The 19,854-nt window shown below is 36.9% G+C and overlaps 2 protein-coding genes across 2 annotated transcripts in view; both read right to left on the bottom strand.

The window, feature by feature from the left end:
- Nucleotides 1-5,018, bottom strand: part of LOC139959679 (phospholipid-transporting ATPase ABCA3-like) — a 37,805-nt gene extending 32,787 nt beyond the window's left edge. Inside the window, exons 1-2 of the mRNA XM_071957473.1 lie at nucleotides 4,865-5,018; nucleotides 979-1,515 (exon numbers count right to left, since the gene is read on the bottom strand). Of these exons, the coding sequence (XP_071813574.1) occupies nucleotides 979-1,324 (346 nt within the window). The 5' untranslated portion in view covers nucleotides 1,325-1,515; nucleotides 4,865-5,018. The remainder of the gene's footprint in view (nucleotides 1-978; nucleotides 1,516-4,864) is intronic.
- A 1,240-nt stretch (nucleotides 5,019-6,258) lies between these two features.
- The window catches only part of LOC139959582 (integrator complex subunit 1-like), a 47,530-nt gene continuing 33,934 nt past the window's right edge, over nucleotides 6,259-19,854 (bottom strand). Inside the window, exons 35-46 of the mRNA XM_071957300.1 lie at nucleotides 19,321-19,506; nucleotides 18,492-18,579; nucleotides 17,831-18,057; nucleotides 16,809-16,955; nucleotides 15,884-15,997; nucleotides 14,943-15,132; nucleotides 13,808-13,935; nucleotides 12,806-13,080; nucleotides 12,218-12,288; nucleotides 11,677-11,768; nucleotides 10,354-10,463; nucleotides 6,259-10,106 (exon numbers count right to left, since the gene is read on the bottom strand). Coding sequence (XP_071813401.1) covers nucleotides 9,979-10,106; nucleotides 10,354-10,463; nucleotides 11,677-11,768; nucleotides 12,218-12,288; nucleotides 12,806-13,080; nucleotides 13,808-13,935; nucleotides 14,943-15,132; nucleotides 15,884-15,997; nucleotides 16,809-16,955; nucleotides 17,831-18,057; nucleotides 18,492-18,579; nucleotides 19,321-19,506 — 1,756 coding nt within the window. The 3' untranslated portion in view covers nucleotides 6,259-9,978. The remainder of the gene's footprint in view (nucleotides 10,107-10,353; nucleotides 10,464-11,676; nucleotides 11,769-12,217; nucleotides 12,289-12,805; nucleotides 13,081-13,807; nucleotides 13,936-14,942; nucleotides 15,133-15,883; nucleotides 15,998-16,808; nucleotides 16,956-17,830; nucleotides 18,058-18,491; nucleotides 18,580-19,320; nucleotides 19,507-19,854) is intronic.

Raw genomic sequence — 19,854 nt, 5'->3', positions numbered from 1 at the left:
TGGAAGTTGGGAGCACAGTAGGGGGTCTGTTATGTCATCTTGGCAAATGCTCTTTGGTAGCTTTACGTAATCTTCTTGTTGATTTATCCTTGCTGATTCCTTTGGAATGATTGCATAGCTGTCAAAGTTCTCTGTACTTCTGTACTTAGAATTTCATCAAAGTGCATCTTTTTGTAGAAATATTCTTTTTGTTTGTCAATAAATGATTGATATCATAAAAAGAAAAACAAAGACATTTCCAGCTGAAGTGCCATGATGTCATCATCCATTCTGCTGTTGCCACACGCTAATATCACTAAAGTTTAAAAAATCATATATATCTGCAATACAAAATGCTGTAACAGTTAGATGCAGAAAATTATCAGCATATTTCTTCAGCAATCATCGTTAGCCACCAGAATCTTTTAAGTACAAAAGCTAAGTACAATATACTGGTGTACCAACAGTTAGGCCTTAATAGACTGCTTTTAGTAGATACCAGTTCTTTACAATACATAGAAGGCTACTGAATGCTTCTAATCTAAGATACTGTTTTCAGTATAATATACTGCACATTATCAAGAGTTAAAGTACAATATACTGCTGTACCAACAGTTAAGTGTACACTATACTGCTTTAAGTATTATATAATTATGTACAACAATTCTTTACAATACTGTAGGCTGAACACAAAATACTGTTTTAAGTATAATATACTGCACAGTATTGATAGTTAAGTACAATATACTGATGTACCAACAGTTAAGTGTACATGTACACTGCTTTAAATATTGTATAAAGTTATTCATTTACAATTTCTTTACGAGACTTGCCACAAATTTTACTGCAATATCAAGAATTAACTATAATATTCTAATTTAAGAACAATAGATTGTAGTACAAATATTAGTTTAACATAGTTTTCTGCTTTAAGTACAACATGCACAGCATCAACAGTTTGATACAATAAACCACTTTGAGAATTTTTCATATACTTACAATTGCCAATAGACACCCATGTAAAGGGAAGAGGTTTTAGATTTTTCTCCATCTTTTGAATGATGTCTGTGACTTCCGAAGTGTTTGGAGAATAAGCCATCTGCCATATAGTCGGGAGTCCCAAATGTAAGTACGTTAAATTATAAGGCAGATGTTTCAAGGAATAGCTCTGGTATGAAGTAACATTTGGGTAGACTGTGAATGTAGCTTTAGCACGAATGATCATCAATAAACAAGCAAACAGGATGGGTAGTCCCAGTTCGAAACACGTCTGCAAAATTTTGCGTTTCTGAAGGACAAAATTTTTCCACATGAGAAGGGAAAACTGTGAAGAAGAACGCCCCATCTTGATTTGAATTTGATGACCTCCAAATTAATAACAAAGTTGCTTCGATTTTCTTTTGGAAGAAAAATCTGCTATGTGTCGAAGTTTTGAAGTAGAAACCTGTTTTCAGTTTTCCTGTTTATTTGCTTGTGATTTGCTGTAAGACATTTCTGTTTATATTTCCATCTTGAATCCTTTCCTACATACAGAGCCTGTTGATAAAGAAAGAAACATTAACATGATTTTCTGGGTAACTTCACCTACAACATGGACATACGCCCTCACACACTTTAAATACTTGTTTTGAATGGCACTTTAATCATAACACAGCCATTTTACTGCACTACACATACATGTACCAAACTCGATATCACTCCTTGTCTGTAGTTACACAAGCACACTGTAGATAGTACTAAGTACTAAAATTACAACAAGAGCTATATATAACATATCTTACAAAACCAACACAATTACTGTAGTACGCTGCATACTATGATGCAATCTTACTCAAACGTTCTGTATATAAATGAATGGCAGCCTTATCAATCAATGAACTTTGAATATAATTAACATATTTACACTGTAACCTGTGTTTTCCTAAGTTGATTTCTAGTGAAGAGTTGCCAAAGACAGATTTGTAAAGCACAACCAGCAGAAGTTACTGCATGAAAAATAGTGAGGTTCTAAACTATTAATTTATGCTAGGCTTCTGCTTTCAGATCTCTTATGTTAGTTCCATAATGAAATTGAGAGTAAAAGCTTCTATGCTCTGCAAAAGAAATTATATAAACAAGAGACTTGCAAGTCAGCTAATTTTAACCTTACAGAGACATCTATACTTTGACTGTCTCAACAATATGCATGGTTTAATAACATTTATGAAAATAAAACAGTATGAATTTGCCAATGAATTTTAATCAAGTAAATATGAATTTGAATCCAACTGTTAGATGGTTCATAACATGGTTTAAATTGCATGCTCAGTCACTCTACTGTATCTTTTCCTGTTCCATGGTTACCCATACAGTTTATATGCATATGAAGAGCTTTGTATTTACGTACACGATGTATATGTCTGCAGTGTAGCTGCCTTGTATAGTATTGTAACCAGTTGTTGTCACAGTTCATGTACAGTACAGTATACTGTACTTACTGTATAACAGTACAACAAGGGGAAATCAAAATTTGTTTCCATAACTATTTTATCATGCTTAGCATCATTTCATTCAAGGGCAATATAATTACATTCGTGCAAGGTTACCATTTAATTACCATTTAGGTGGGATATGACCTAGAAGTTGCAAGGCTGAAGAATGAAGCTATACTTCAAAATATAAAGGTTGATATTACCATCATCATTTCAGTTATTTGCATCCTGAGCATAAAGAACTGTCACCTAATTAGTGTGATTGAAATTAGTTGACTAAAATCTTTGGCATACTCATCAATGGTATTCATGTAAAAAGGAAGCTGTTGCCATGGGGACCAATCATCACAGCCAAAAAAAGGCATTGTGGAATGGGAGTACCTTGAGTCATACAAAAGCCTACCTTGAGTCAATCACAACATTAAAATCTTGACCAACTTTCTATCCCAACAATTTCTTTTCTCTTGCCTCTTTAAAACTTGAACTATATTCTGTGTCAGTTGGCCTATGATGAAGCTTTATACTTAGCAGGCTCCACATTTCTCTTGAAATCAAATCCTTAAATGAACACTGCTCTCTAGGTTGGATCAAGTAATAGTGGAGGGAGATGTCAGTTACATATGGTAGGCAAAGTGCAATAGCTTTGGGCTACCAGTACTCTCTCAAGGCAGTTCAAAAGGAATCACCACAACTAAAATAGCTTCATTTATTTTCTATGGACATGTATAAGAAGTAACCTGGTGCAAATACCACATGCCAGTTTTGAGATCGAAGATACATGTGCTCATTACTCTCATTTGCAGTTTATATATTTTGGTATTAAAAGAGAACATTAAGAAAACAAGAGCGATGTCATAGATGGTATTACCAAAAGTTTGTTTGTTTCAAATTGTGAATTCAATTTTCTACCTTAAACATAAGTGCATTAGAATCAGAATACACTATGACTAAAAATCTTGCACACTTTGCAACCCCTTTATTAACAAATCCAAGGTCAAAGCACTAGATTTCATTTATCTACATAGTAGGATGGTGACTTCGAAGTTCGGCCACTTAAGACTTAAAACACCCCAAAACTAAATCTTCTGGTATAAATCATTTGAAAATATACTTCATATGGTGGGAGAAATTTTGTTATAGTACGATACACGGCCAAACTTTCTTTCCTGCAAACTGTTTTCACGTTGTTTTCCAAGAAGATTCTTCGTGATTGTGGAACTGGTATTTCTTGCTAGAGTATTGCGAAGTTCGGACACGCAACCCACAGTGTGGCGCTGGTGATAAAATTGGTGGCGCAGTTGCTTTTTCAGTAATTATAACAGACTTCATAGATCTTCGTCATTTTATTGACAAATATGTAAGTAATTTCTTGCACACGGGTCATTTTGGAGAGAAAATAACTGTAGCTTCGTACTTTTTGGTGAAATTTGACTCTTCCTGTAGATTTTCATGGTGAAATCGTGTATTTCTTAGGGTGTCCGAACTTTCGCAGTATGCCGAACTTCGCAATACTGACTATATATGAATCAATCAAACAAAGTGTGACAACTTCAACCTGCTATGCCTGGTTAATGGTACATGGAAATTATGTGCAAATGTCACAGAGATCCTTCTTTGCTAGACCAAAATTATAATTAAAAAAATAATTAAGAATTATTCTTGTTCGATTCTATCCTGTAACAGTATTTGTTCATGATATCAATTGACTTTCAATTAAGTTGCCTTACACAGAGGTTAGACAAATGCAGATGTTTACAAGCTCACATTGCATGTTGTCAGCACCCTCCCACAACCCGATTCAAAGATATATTCAAAAATACAACTAGCTAGAAATATTTGGCAAAGTATCCCAAACAAGGATTAACTCAGTGTTGTGTTGTTCTAAAAGCACATGTTCCATGACTGATGTGCAAATTCTATGCCACTTCACCTTACTGTTTGAAATTGTTGCTAAATGGCATCCATTCTTGATGGTAATACTAATAGGGAAGCCTATAGGCTAAGCTTAGTTAGGCACACTGGGATGCAATGCTCCTATGTGCTACTTACAATGCTAGCTATACCCTGGGCCCACTGTAGGTATTTCCACATACTATATATGGCCTAGGCCAGAGCCTAATGACACTATGTTGACAACGATTCCTCAATATTCATGTCCAAAATGACCGTAGTCCTATAACCTACGATATAGAAGCATGCCGCGCAAATTATAAACTGACGTTTGAACAACGGAGCACAAGTCTGGATACGGTATACCACAGCGACGAATAGTATAGTACTATTACTTATTAGTATTTCATATGTAGGCCTAAGTTTATTTCGTGACTACTAATAAAAAGACAGCTTTGTCGTTGGTTTTACGTAAATAAATTTACCAAAATATTTGTGTGATACTGAAATAATGACATATATACCTGTGGATACTTCACTGGATAGAGTAAAAACTTGATACCCTATTACCATAGTATTCATCAGTCGGCAATTGATCTAGTGTTACTTCGCAAATCATGTGCTTTGGTTTATTGATTGTTTGAGCAGGGAGTCAGCTGAGCTGAGCAGGCTCGGGTGCAGACAACTTTACTTTACGTAATATACCGGAAGTGACTGACTGGAGACAAAAATATACATGATTGATTGCGGGTGATATGCCTGTATGGATTACAACACCACGGGGTTCAAGTTAGGGGTTGGGGACAATTGCTACCACTGTGCCTGACATGCATGGATCCCAATAAAAGGAACAAGATGTCGACCGGGCTGTATGTTGGGGTGGGGTAGAATATCTCCTTCCCCTCTCCTTTCAACAAAGATAAAACACTTCCAAGAAGAAAATAAGCCAGAGCATCCTAGAATGTAACTGCTTGAAACCACCACCATCACATGCATCAAGGGCAATGTAACATTTGACTTTGATTTGTGGGAAACTTAAGCAATAAAATCACATGCAAACCCCATCAAAATGGATTCTCTGTGAGTTCTGTAGTAGTATAGTTTTCACCATATTTTATTTCCACGTATTATCATTGGACCTTCATCAATAGATATCGTTAAGATACATATATACATATATACATATATATATACATATATACATAGATACATATATATATATATATATATATATATATATAAATATAATATATACATATACATACAAAGCTCTGCAAAAACCAAACATTGGCTGTTTACTTCCAATCACTTACCTAATTTAATTATTGTATCTCACTCGAGATCCAGCCTTTCTCTAAATGCAGCATAGTCGTTTAACAGTTTTTCCGTTATTCCTATATATTATTCCTATCTATATATATATATATATATATATATATATATATATATATATATATATATATATATATATATATAAATATCACAAATTATTTAGAGTTGGTTAGCATCATGTTTGATTTCTAGAGTAAGGCAAATATGTCACCAAAACAGCACTGGTATTGTTCGACACAGGAGACAACCCTATAACCACTAGGCTATGGATGCTGATTGTATGTCCAGAGGTTCGAAAGCGGTAAGGAAGGACGTAATTCCCCTGTGGGCGTTTGTCACAATTTTCCTCTGAGAGGAAGGTGGCTGAGTGGGAAGTGTGGGGAACAGCAAATCTTTACAGGTTTACAACTTTCAGACCATTTGTTATTGCAATACTGGTCTACAATAACAAGGGATACAATGGTATCCTCTCTGTCAATTTCCAGGTTCTTATTAAAAAGGCTCTGCTAAAATTGTTAATAATGTTTCCTCCTCAACATGAAATGAATGAATCTGAGAAGTTGTAAGGACACCAATGAAACTGACAGTATGTACTTCCATTTTATTATACACTTAACCTCTCAACAATGTACATCTCCTTGTTTGTTACTTTATTTACATTAATCTCTCAGATTAAGAAATGCTACCACTGACCTCTACCACCATACTCTATGGTGGTAGAGGTCAGTGAGTACTACCGAACACAGCTGTCAACACTGCTTTAACCTGTATTCAGGACTCCTGCTATCTACAATACAACTGTGTTTCTCTTCTCACATGGCACGCTTTCATCAAGTGTAACACTTAACCATTTCCGAATGACCACAAAATTCCATGTGGAACCTGCATTCCAAGTCACTCACATGTAAAACTTTTCTACTTTATGAGGAAATGGCAAACAGCTTCAATGACTCCAGGCTGACATACTCTCCTTTATGAACTCTTTGATTCGCCTCTGGGTTCATACCTCTATGTAAATCACTTTGGGGAAAATAAAAACTTGCACCTCTCCCTCCCGCACCTTTGAAATCCTGTGCACACCACTGGTTAATTGTACAATTCATTTCACATGACAGTGCTATACTAACACTGTCATGTCATAGCCTACACCTACTGTGGTTAGTTCTTTTTTTCTTTCCAGCATTTCAAATCTAAGTGTTTGGTAAGTTGTACATTCGTTTCACATGACGGTCTTTATAGAAGTGGAGGTTATAACCTATTGCTTTGTCCCCCCCCCCCCCTCTTTGTCCTTTTGTGATCCTTCATTCATACGTTTGAGTTCTAGGTTAGTTATACAACACCTTTCTCGTGACATAACCTAGGTTATAACCTATTGTGCTATTTTCCATAGTTCCCTTCAAGTGATGACTCATAAGCACACTGTGTATTCATAAAAAAATCTTAATTGGTAAAAAATATATCAAAGAATGGTGAACCTGATATGGTAGAAGTAAACCACACTTACTTGGCAATCTTGACCTCTTTTCTCTCCTCCTATTATATCAACAAGCCCAGTTAAAATCAAGGATGGGTACCTCAGGGGTGTCTTATTTCCACTCGTTTTGATAAACAATCAAATCGAAATATGCCCAAACTCACATTGCCTCCCCATTTCTTGTCTTCACGATTGTTTCAAATTTCATTGAAAAAAACACTTGATTTAATCCGTCCGCACTGTAGACTGCATTTAATGTTGCAAATGTATCACAATAAAAGTAATGGCCACTGGTCTTGTGATCATGATTTTGTGATGTCAACATTTCACAATTTCTTGACACTTTTGACAGTATTTTCATTCACCTGTCTACTAAGATGAAGCAACATTCACTGCATCCGTACTAAAACTTCAAAGTCACAATTCAAAACTTCCTTAATTATCTGTCCCTGATAAGGAAGATAAGGATAAAGGAAGCTGTTACTTTAAACACACAACATTAATTCTAAACTTCCCCAATGAATATCATTTCTGTCCTAGCAACAAAAGAAGGTTATTTTTGTGTAAAACACCTGGTGTTAATCCTTACTTCCCTATCAAAATGTACTCCAAAGGGCTGACTGGAGTCATTCTTTCATAAGCACTATTAAAACCCTCATTACTTTTCAAAATTGAACAATGCTCTCTTGTATGAAATACTTCCAAAGACAGAAAAAACAAACAATCTGTTTAATTCACATGAATGCAATTAACACAAGAGTATTGTTACAAACATACTGGAGTGTCTGCTTGTCTGCTTGAGGAAGAGTGATCCATTCTTGAGGGATGGGGGAGAGGATTAAGGAAGATGGGATTGGAAGAAGGGGAGGTGAAAGGGGTTAGGAGCAGGCAGAGGGTGAGAGCTAAGGGGGGAGTGGAAGAAGGTGACAGATAGGTACTCGATCTCTGCACAAACCATTATAATTGATGCCCTTCTCAAAATAACTACATGTGGTAAGTATACAAAATACTATTGTGCAATAAATACATGAACTAAACTACAGCTTCCATGTTGAGTAGTTGCATTGTCTCAGATATGGCTGGTGTTGTATCACAAGATTCCTCTCCCATAGCAACAAGGATTAAACTGCACTGACAGAGGCAGCTCCCATGTCGAGTAGTTGCATTGTCTCAGATATGTCTGGTGTTGTATCACATGATTCCTCTCCCATAGCAACAAGGATTAAACTGCACTGACAGAGGCAGCTTCCATGTTGAGTAGTTGCATTGTCTCAGATATATCTGGTGTTGTGTCACATGATTCCTCTCCCATAACAACAAGGATTAAACTGCACTGACAGAGGCAGCTTCCATGTTGAGTAGTTGCATTGTCTCAGATATGTCTGGTGTTGTGTCACATGATTCCTCTCCCATAGCAACAAGGATTAAACTGCACTGACTGAGGCAGCTTCCATGTTGAGTAGTTGCATTGTCTCAGATATGTCTGGTGTTGTATCACAAGATTCCTCTCCCATAGCAACAAGGATTAAACTGCACTGACTGAGGCAGCTTCCATGTTGAGTAGTTGCATTGTCTCAGATATGTCTGGTGTTGTATCACATGATTCCTCTCCCATAGCAACAAGGATTAAACTGCACTGACAGAGGCAGCTTCCATGCTGAGTAGTTGGATTGTCTCAGATATGGCTGGTGTTGTGTCACATGATTCCTCTCCCATAGCAACAAGGACTAAACTGCACTGACAGAGGCAGCTTCCATGTCGAGTAGTTGCATTGTCTCAGATATGTATGGTGTTGTATCACAAGATTCCTCTCCCATAGCAACAAGGATTAAACTGCACTGACAGCTTCCATGCTGAGTAGTTGGATTGTCTCAGATATGTCTGGTGTTGTATCACATGATTCCTCTCCCATAGCAACAAGGATTAAACTGCACTGACAGAGGCAGCTTCCATGTTGAGTAGTTGCATTGTCTCAGATATGTCTGGTGTTGTATCACATGATTGCTCTCCCATAGCAACAAGGATTAAACTGCACTGACAGAAGCAGCTTCCATGTTGAGTAGTTGGATTGTCTCAGATATGTCTGGTGTTGTATCACAAGATTCCTCTCCCATAGCAACAAGGATTAAACTGCACTGACAGAGGCAGCTTCCATGTTGAGTAGTTGCATTGTCTCAGATATGTCTGGTGTTGTATCACAAGATTCCTCTCCCATAGCAACAAGGATTAAACTGCACTGACAGAGGCAGCTTCCATGTTGAGTAGTTGCATTGTCTCATATATGTCTGGTGTTGTATCACAAGATTCCTCTCCCATAGCAACAAGGATTAAACTGCACTGACAGAGGCAGCTTCCATGTTGAGTAGTTGCATTGTCTCAGATATGTCTGGTGTTGTATCACATGATTCCTCTCCCATAGCAACAAGGATTAAACTGCACTGACTGAGGCAGCTTCCATGTTGAGTAGTTGCATTGTCTCAGATATGTCTGGTGTTGTATCACAAGATTCCTCTCCCATAGCAACAAGGATTAAACTGCACTGACTGAGGCAGCTTCCATGTTGAGTAGTTGCATTGTCTCAGATATGTCTGGTGTTGTATCACAAGATTCCTCTCCCATAGCAACAAGGATTAAACTGCACTGACTGAGGCAGCTTCCATGTTGAGTAGTTGCATTGTCTCAGATATGTCTGGTGTTGTATCACATGATTCCTCTCCCATAGCAACAAGGATTAAACTGCACTGACAGAGGCAGCTTCCATGTTGAGTAGTTGCATTGTCTCAGATATGTCTGGTGTTGTATCACATGATTCCTCTCCCATAGAAACAAGGATTAAACTGCACTGACAGAGGCAGCTTCCATGTTGAGTAGTTGCATTGTCTCAGATATGGCTGGTGCCGTGTCAAGGTTGCTTACCAATCCTCGACTAAACGCCGTCTTCAATAGAAGAGGTGCATGACCTGTAAGTGAAATCAAGACATTGTCTTTGTATGTTTGTACTACTTTTGTATCATTTCTTTGAAAATAAATTAACTTGGTAAAACATAACACAACATTGTGGTAGATTTGAAAAGAATAAATACGAAACACTACAGATAAACGAGTGTGTGTCCAGTTAATTGATGTCGTAGGATGCACAAAAATAAAGAACAAGAAGAGAAGCGAAATAAACTGCTTCAGAGTAATGAAGCAAAGTGATGAACAGACCTTGTGACAAAAGACAAAAGTCAGGAAGGTGATGGAGGGCGCTCTGTACAATTGTACCGTCATCACTCTGTAGAACCGCCACGAAGGAAGACAAGAAGCTGCTGGAAACACTTTTGAGCGAATGGAAAGAAAATCATGTCAAAGCATAGAAAACTTTAAAAGAAATGATGTAAAACACACAGTGACCATTTCAAGATATTCTGATATTTAATTATTGACTCTTGTCTGTTAAAACCCTGAAGGGCATGTGATGTTTTAAGATAGTAAACAGATTAGCGATGGTTACGATAACGATGGATTTATTCTGTTACTCTTTGTTGTCAACCAATCTATATCTGGTATATGATGCATGACATTTATTTACTTCATATTGCAGAGGGCAGTATTTACTTTTAGATTGATGTATACTAATCAAAACATTACAGGGCATTCATTAAAGCAGAGGATGTCGATATGGAACCGACAGTCCTTTTGTTTTTCCTCCAAGGTGTGGGTAACAAATTTCATGAAAGAAGTAGACCTTTGACTCACTTCCAGAATTTCTTATCAGTAATTATGGACACATCAAACAATTTTCAAATTTCATTATGAGTGAAAGGCTTGCGAGATGCTAGTCACATTCACATAACACAATATCTCCATCTGCTTGATAGGATCAGTTCTAAAAGATTAAATAATGTGGAAAGTATTCCACACTGCTAGTTGAAAGACCCTAACTAGAGCTATGACTGCTTGAATGCAATCTATTTGGACTGGCTACATGCAAGGAAATTGGATCACAGTAGTATGTCTTTGATGTCATATAGGTGAATGCCTGTGTGATGTCATCTGGGCAAATGCCTCTATGATGTCATCTAGGCAAAAACCCTACAAAAGCTGTACTTCGGCTATTTTATTCTTCTTGTTGATTTCTTCTTGAAACCTATCACATTTTAGAATGTTTGCTTAGCTGTCAATGTTCTCAGTACTAGAATTTCATGATTTTCATGTCGTAGAAATATTCTTTTGCAATTTGGACTTAAGATTGACAAATCATACAGAAAAACAACATTTTCAGCTAACTTGATGTGATGACGACATCTATTCTGCTGTGACCAAATGCATTTGCAAAAATAATACCAAAACTGAACAACTTTCATATCTTTAAGATACAAAATGCTATAAGGATGTGGTTTTCACCTGAAGATTCAGAAAATCAAATTGCAGCCACCAGAAAATCCTTTCAAGCGTACATATTTTATAGTCACCTAGCTGTGCTAGACAATTAAGCAAAGCTCACTGTGACGTTGCATTACAGTATAAAGATGAAAGCAAGCAGACTACCTTGGCTGTTGCTTGCAGAGTCTGATGGCCAATGAGAAAGCTCGAACTCTGCACTCTTCGTCCGGTGACATCATCAAATTTGAAATTTCAGTCTAGAGAAAATAAATATAAAATAAATAAAAAAACAAAAAGAAAGGGAATTAAACTTGAAGAGATTGATGACGGTAAAAATGAAGATATTATCGAAGAAATTTTAGAGCAAACATGGTGAGTACACTACCGTGGCTCCCAGTACTGACATTACATGGTACCCGACTCTGAAAATCAAATTTGAAATTTCAGTCTAGAAAAATAATTAAATATATAAAATAAAAAATTAAAAGAAAAGGAATGAAACCTGAAGAGATTGATGACGGTACAAATGAAGATATTCCAGAAGAAATTTTGGGGTGAACATGGTGAGTAAACTACCGTGACTCCCAGTACTGACATACGTGGTACCCGACTCTGGCTTTTAAATATTACGCTCTTATGCTAATAGGACTCTTATCTACATCCCCAACCAGCTATAAATAATGAAAATTTAAAAAACAAGACTCACTATGAAGTCTAGGAGGAACTCCGTCTTGCCGATGCAACGACTGTCTAGTTCATTTAAAGCGTCAGTAATACCTGTAGAAAAGAAATACAACATTAAGAAACAAGAGTAAATACGATAAATCATTTCTACTAGGGGAGACATAATTCACTTAATAGCTGCATCTCCCACCTAGTCAGATTCTAGTGAACACTCTCTTTATCTATTGATTGGGGAGGTTGAGAGTTGGCAAAAAGAAAATGGAGCTGACATCCAAACATCTGTCTTGTTATTTTGCCAAAGAAGGGCTTATTGTAAACTAGTCTGAGTTAGTGTGAGTATGTCCTCTGCTATACATACAGATAGACATACACCCTGTCAGCATTTCTAACCTCTTTAGTATTGATCAACAACATCCTCCATTATACACACAGACAGATGGACAGACATCCTGTTAGCATTTGTAATCTCTTCTAGTACTGAAAGATTACGTCCTCAATTATACACAGAGACTGACAGACAGACAGACATTAATCCTGTCGCCATCCCTAGTTTCGTCTGCTACTGAGTTTAATTGTAAATTAAATCCATACTAGAGCTAATTTCTCTTACTCTCTGGATCGTTGCCTTTGTGCAATCTCTCCTGGAAGGAGGCTATATCTTCTGGTGTCATTGGTTTAACATCGGACTGAAGGATGCCTGGGATGGGAGAGGCAGTATCTTCTCGTCCCCCTACACCCGGAATCTCCTCTCTGAATGGAAGCCCCCCTCCTGGGGGGCCTGCAGTTGGGTCATCTTCTTCCGGTTCCTTTGTCTCCTCGGCTAGACTGAGACTGGCTAAGAGAGACTTGATAGCCGGAAGGTCTGATCGAGACTGAGCAATGAAACTACACCAGAAAATGAAGAAACAATCTTTAAAATAGATCTCCAAATGAACCAACTTCTCCTGAAATTACTCGAGGGAAAAAATGGCAATTAATTAAATTCATGCATCCTCCTAGAGATGTTTTTTTTTCTACAAAAGGAAGGTTAATTTGCAAGTAAATAATGATTTTAGTAAGATTCTAAAAGCTGAGTGTCCAGTACCTTATTGACATTGATACATGCACAAAGTAACATGGATATTTTCCATTTCATTGACATTGTGTATAAATTGCTTTCAAAATAATGCTCTATCATGGAGTTCTTTGTAGTAATAACATTATTTTACTCTACATATACTCTTCCCTCACAGTGCATTTTGTCACTCAGCAGTAGCAAAGATACTTCCATGGAATATTTAAATAATTAACAAGAAATGGAATTTGATAACTTTTTGACTGCTTCAGAACTTATCAATTAAAACTTTTTGGTCATCTCGGGCAATGCACACTTCCAAAGTTGTCCTCCAATTTATGGCCCGAGCAAATTTAGGAATACCACTTTCAGTAGGGGCTCCGTACAGTCTCTTAGTTATACCAAAAGTATGTTTTGCCATATCCTGATTAATTTCCATTTAATCTTTCACTTAATGGAAAAGAGCAAAGAAATTGATGGCTAGAATGGGGATTCGACCAGTGAACAGATGATAGCCTGTTAGAACCAATCCACCTAATTTTGATGTAACTGACTTACTTTAAAGCATTAATGTAGTTGTGTAAGACTGATTTGGCATTGCTGCTGTTTGCCTGGTAGAACTGGCAGAGAATGTCCACAAATTTAGTGACGATGAAATCCAGAATGGACTTGTTTGGGCCGTAACGCTGTCAAGAGAAGGAAAAATGTTACCAAAATAGTACAACGTGTAAAACAATTACTAATACATACCAGCAATGTTTTAGCCATTCACAAAGACTCATTTTCTATGTTCTTGGTGTAGGACTCACTATTCTGTTTACAAAAGTAACTGCAGTAAAAAAATCACTGATAGATATATAATAATTATAAGGTAGGGGAACTCCTATTTCTGATCGAAGTTATGAATTATGCATCATGCCTCAGTGTGCTACACCCAGTTATCCTCAGCTATGCTGCCAAATATCCATAGGAAATGTTCTTGCTTGATATAAGTATAAACATAAATATAAAACACAAACATAAATATAAATATAAATATAAACACAAACACAAACATAAATATAAATATAAATATAAACACAAACATAAACATAAATATAAGCATGAATATAAATATAAACACAAAGGAAATAGATTATTTATGTTTTTTTGTGTGTGCTTCTGTATAAACACTCATGTTTAAATTATTTATTTTATTTTTGTTGCTCATTTTGCTATTTCACAGGGGCTCTACTCACACAAGCTTTACTTTCTTATCTATATATCTTAAATCAGTAATACTTCACATGAAATGATAAGGCACTGATCCAGGGGGCATATACTCCCCCCCCCCCCCATTTCCCACGAAAATTAAAAGTACTTATCCTTACCTTGTATGTAGATCTAATTATTTGAGCTTATTTATAGCCTATATGCCTCAGACTACTCCATTTCAGGTCTAAAATTGTAACTGTTTTTCTTGGCCACCCCAAGTTCCCCCTCCTTTGTAAAATCCTGGCTCTGCCCCTGATGTTACAAGTAAATTTTTAACTGGCAGTCCCACCAATCAATTGATCATGTCATCAATGTTAATCAAAGTTTCAATAAGAAAATATCATTATAAATAAGTGAGCAATGAAAAGTCAGTTTCTTGGTGGTGTTTGAAGCAAAATTTTAGACCAACGTAAGAGAAAAAACAAAAATGTTATCTAACCTGAAGTAGATCAAAGTACGATTTAAAGATGGCTTCTAGATCCGTTGGGTTTGCTTGGTAGAGGTGAGGCTGAAGCAACTGGAGGATAGTCAAGATGTGATTAAAGAAGTTTATGTGACCTTTACCCTTGAAGTCTCGTAAGTTGAGGTGAGTCCGACCTTGAAGAAGGACCGCAAACAGAGGTAACTGCCTGTGAGAAGAGGAGGAAGAAGAAGAAGAAGGAAACAAACAAAGTAACACAATCTGAGAACAATGAGAAAACAACAAACAAACTTAAATGGTCTGACACTTGATTCTAGCAGGATCTTCTTCAATAATAATAATAATTTGGTTTTTTAATTCGTTATTATTATTTTATTTTTTATCTACGACCCTTAAGCGACCACGAATGTGGGAGAAGCTCGCAAGGGTTTATGGGTTACAAAGGCAAACTGAAACAGACTAAAGAGACCATAAAAATACTAGACGGAAGGGTAGAAGACTAAATTTTTACCAAACAGCAATGAAATGATGAAAAGCTGAGTAATAATAGACTGAGCAATTAATGAAGAAGACACAGATCACACTGTGAAAGGGCTAGGGAGATAAAGTGGGCAGAAGGGGTGTAAAAATGTAGGTTAATTAGTAAGGTAGGTGGATCGGGATCATGAAAGGAGGGATCAACCGTAAACTAGGAACACATCAACACTGTTCAAAGCCAGCCTCGATTAGATTTATCTATGAGCTAAGATGAGACAGAGTATATTGCATGCTTAAAACTAACATCTGCAAACCCAGCCGCAGTATATTTCACTATGGCTATGTGAACATACATGTTGACCATAGCTGGTTTATATTAACTTAAAGCTGACTTTCGTGCTTCTTGCCACATCTGCAACTTTTCGCACCACTCATTACAACCTCATCCTCTTAAAGGCAACCTATGCCTTTCTTTAGCTTACCTCATCAGGAGGGAGGGGTGAGAGGTTGCCAGAGTACGAAGAGCTGCGAGGGCATCCAATTTCCTCTGACGACCAGCCACACTGGTGACTTGAGATGCTAGGAGAGTTAGAAGCCTAAAGAGAGGATGAGAAATGGTTGGTGGAAACATAACTTCATACAATACCGATACTGTCAAGCTTTTGTATCTTGTGCAGTGAAATTATTTTTTCTGTTTTTTTCTATTTTTTTCTGTAAATATAAATCCTTTATTGGCTATCATGAAAAAACATTTAATCCCCCCCCCCCACCATTGCATCCTCCCCTTCGACATATGGACGTGTACCAACTCATCGATATGGGTTGTACAACTTATCTTCTTTGTTGGGGTACCAGGTACAGAATTGACCTCACATTAATGTTCCTCTTAACCCCATTCCACCCAGCTGCCCACCCCCCTTCCACTTGAAAATTGTCTGAGAAACTTTCACTAAAATAAGATCATATCCCTTGGCAAACAAACACTTCAAAAACTTCATGCTCCCTTTCACGTTTGAAATGAATTGATCCTCCACTTAATTTACCACTTTCAAATATGTGAAAAAATTGACAACCCTTGTCCTAAATTTTTCCAAACTCAACAGGATAAAATCACTCAACTGGATTTGGTAGTAAAAACGCACAACTCTGCGAGCTGAAACTTAACTGCCTAAGTGTGTCAAATATGCTTACAAATCAATTGTTACACTTTAATGATTCCTCTTAAACACTCATAAGTTAAAATAACACCTCTTTGAGAGCAAAAGCTTTGGATTTATATCAGACTTAACAGCTGCTCAAAATAAACTACAAAGAATACAGTTTTCAGCTCTGACCAAAGCATCATTTTTCCTTTGAGACGGTATGACAGACAGAGAGTATGATCAGATAAAAACTTTAAAAACATACCTATGGGAGAATGAATCTATTCCTGATGGCAGGCTGGAATGTTCTGCTGTCAAGGTCTGTGGTGGGATGTTGGGCACGTAGTGAATCACCTCTGGGATTTGTAGGTACAACTCTGTCAGCAGTATTCGATACCACTTGGACCTAGGGCTGAATGTAGATCATGGAAACAGATTATTAATCAGATCATTCAAATAGTCTCCTCAAATCAGCATTTATCTGACCATCCAAGAGTTCCCTTGGCTGTCATTTAACTTAACTTAGTAATTAATAAATTTTCTGTTATATGTCAGAATTTTATCTGATCATTCCAATATTCTCCTCATGTCAGTATTTATCTGATCATTCAAGAATTCCCCTTACCTGTCAGTATTTATCTGATCATTCAAGAACTCTTCTTACCTGTCAGTATTTATCTGATCATTCAAGAATTCCCCTTACCTGTCAGTATTTATCTGACTATTCAAGAATTCCCCTTACCTGTCAGTATTTATCTGATCATTCAAGAATTCCCCTTACCAGTCAGTATTTATCTGATCATTCAAGAATTCCCCTTACCTGTCAGTTTTTATCTGATCATTCAAGAATTCCCCTTACCTGTCAGTATTTATCTGATCGCTCAAGAATTCCCCTTACCTGTCAGTATTTATCTGATTATTCAAGTATTCCCCTTACCTGTCAGTTTTTATCAGATCATTCAAAAATTCCCCTTACCTGTCATATTTATCAGATTATTCAAGTATTCCCCTTACCTGTCAGTTTTTATCAGATCATTCAAAAATTCCCCTTACCTGTCATATTTATCAGATCATTCAAAAATTCCCCTTACCTGTCATATTTATCAGATCATTCAAGAATTCTCCTTACCTGTCAGTATTTATCTGATCATTCAAGAATTCCCCTTACCCTGTCAGTATTTATCTGATCATTCAAGAATTCCCCTTACCCTGTCAGTATTTATCTGATCATTCAAGAATTCCCCTTACCTGTCAGTATTTATCTGATCATTCAAGAATTCCCCTTACCTGTCAGTATTTATCTGATCATTCAAGAATTCCCCGACTCTAGACAGGGCATCTTTGTTGTCGCTACAGCAGCGGATCAGGAGACCGAGCCTCTGCTGTATCTTGGAGAGCATGGCGCTATCGTCGTCACCGAGTGAGGGCAGGCTTGATGCTTCCATGGCGATGTAAGATGCGATGCAGCAAGACTGGTCCGGAGCCAGAGACAAGATATCCTCCTCTCCGTGCCTCTGCAGGCAAGAGGAAAGTTTGCATGAGACTAAGTAAAATATGTTTATGCATAAATATTACAAAATTCTGTCATAGCCAGTACCAAGTAAATATGTGTTTATTTTTGCGTGGGGAAATACATCTTTTATGCAAAGAATCAATGCTATATCATACTGAAAGCTTTACATATACTCTTTAATTCCACACCACAATGAAACTACCAATATTTCAATTGCATATTATTTTCTGTTGCTTTGTCTGACTGTTAGTGATGAGAAACCTTAAAAATGCCTAAAACACCTCAATTTCACAAAAACAAATGAGCATTTTCACTCTCTTGACAAACAATTTTGAAGTCCAATGTCAAGTTCCCTTAAATATTTCTAATTGCAGGGAAGATAGCCAATATGAAAAATATCAGTTTATGGTCATTTTGCTGAGATATTGAACTTACCTTTGATGCTTTTGTATCACGTCCCTGCCAAAGTTTGGGATTGTGCAAGCAAGCCCAGAGAAAGTCCAAAACTGTGGAAGGGTTGTACCTGCATAGAAATTCAACATACCAAGACTGAATAGTGTAAGGAGCAATGACACAGAGGAGAGTGGAACGTAGTTACTTTAATTTCTATCAGTGACTTCTGAGGATTAAGATTAAATGATGATTTAATGGAGGATGGGAATGTCCTTGAAAATATCTGAAATGTCCTTGATATATATATATATATATTGTGATATGATATATATGTGATATGTCCTTGATATTATCTGAGATGGTTTCATCACCACACCAGCCTGACCAGCATCCGAGGTCATTTCAGAACCACACTGGCTTCTTGCACAGAGAACCAGTAAACTTTTAATATGTTAGAAGTTATGTTAATAGGATCTTAAGAAATGGCCAATAGAATGGAAGTTAAGAAAGGGCCAATAGGATGAAAGTTAAGAAAGGAAGTTAAAGGTATAAACTAGGCTGTATTTTATGTAAATCCTTCATGGAAAGAAACATCAAACCCTTCCAATCAGTAAACACTTTTGTATCAATTGGCTATTTTAGTAGATCAGGCTGAGTTTTAAACATCATTATCTCCCTTAATTTCAAATTTTAATATTTATTGATGTTCTTGCATTTACACCCAAAAAGAGACCATCATCGCTTGATATCCACCAAAAAAAAAAAATGAGGGCATGGAGTGGTAACATTCATGACCGAGGGAGTGGAAAAAACCCTTCTTTGAAATGTAGGCTATTGTACATGGCCTTTAACACATATTCCCCCTGGTTACCTTTCAATGTTTGGTCCGAGCAATTGATGAATACATCTGTGTAGGACCGTCCAGTCTGTCTGATGGGCAAGTAACGTTAGCGGATAGATGCTCTCCTTGACACTCTTAGAGTCCAGACCAGCCGACTTGGTGAAGAGAGACTCTGGATTAGCCAGCAAACGACGATGAACGTCACTCGGGACGGACCTACCAGACAAAGCAAGATAACAGGAACAGACATAAGACAGAATAATGCTTATCATGTTCTTGGGAAAAATTCAATTTTTATGAGACAAAATTACCATCTTGTTTGTAAATGAAAGTTTCAGTTGTTGCTATTTCACCCATTGCCCTCCCCCCCCCCCCACCCATCGCCCGCCACCTCATTAAACTACAGATATGTCTAATGGAATGTCACAACCATACACGTGGTATCATGCATCAAGTGTTTTATATGCTGTTTGTCTTATATGTAGTTATACAATAATAGAAACAGTTTTAAAATTTAGTTAGGTATATACTCAAAGAATATGATGGTTCTAACTGAATGATTAA

This window comes from Apostichopus japonicus, chromosome 19, assembly GCF_037975245.1.
Source record: "Apostichopus japonicus isolate 1M-3 chromosome 19, ASM3797524v1, whole genome shotgun sequence".
Lineage (NCBI taxonomy): Eukaryota > Metazoa > Echinodermata > Holothuroidea > Aspidochirotida > Stichopodidae > Apostichopus > Apostichopus japonicus.
The sequence above is the reverse complement of the archived record's forward strand: the minus strand, read 5'-3'. Positions and strand labels throughout refer to the sequence as shown.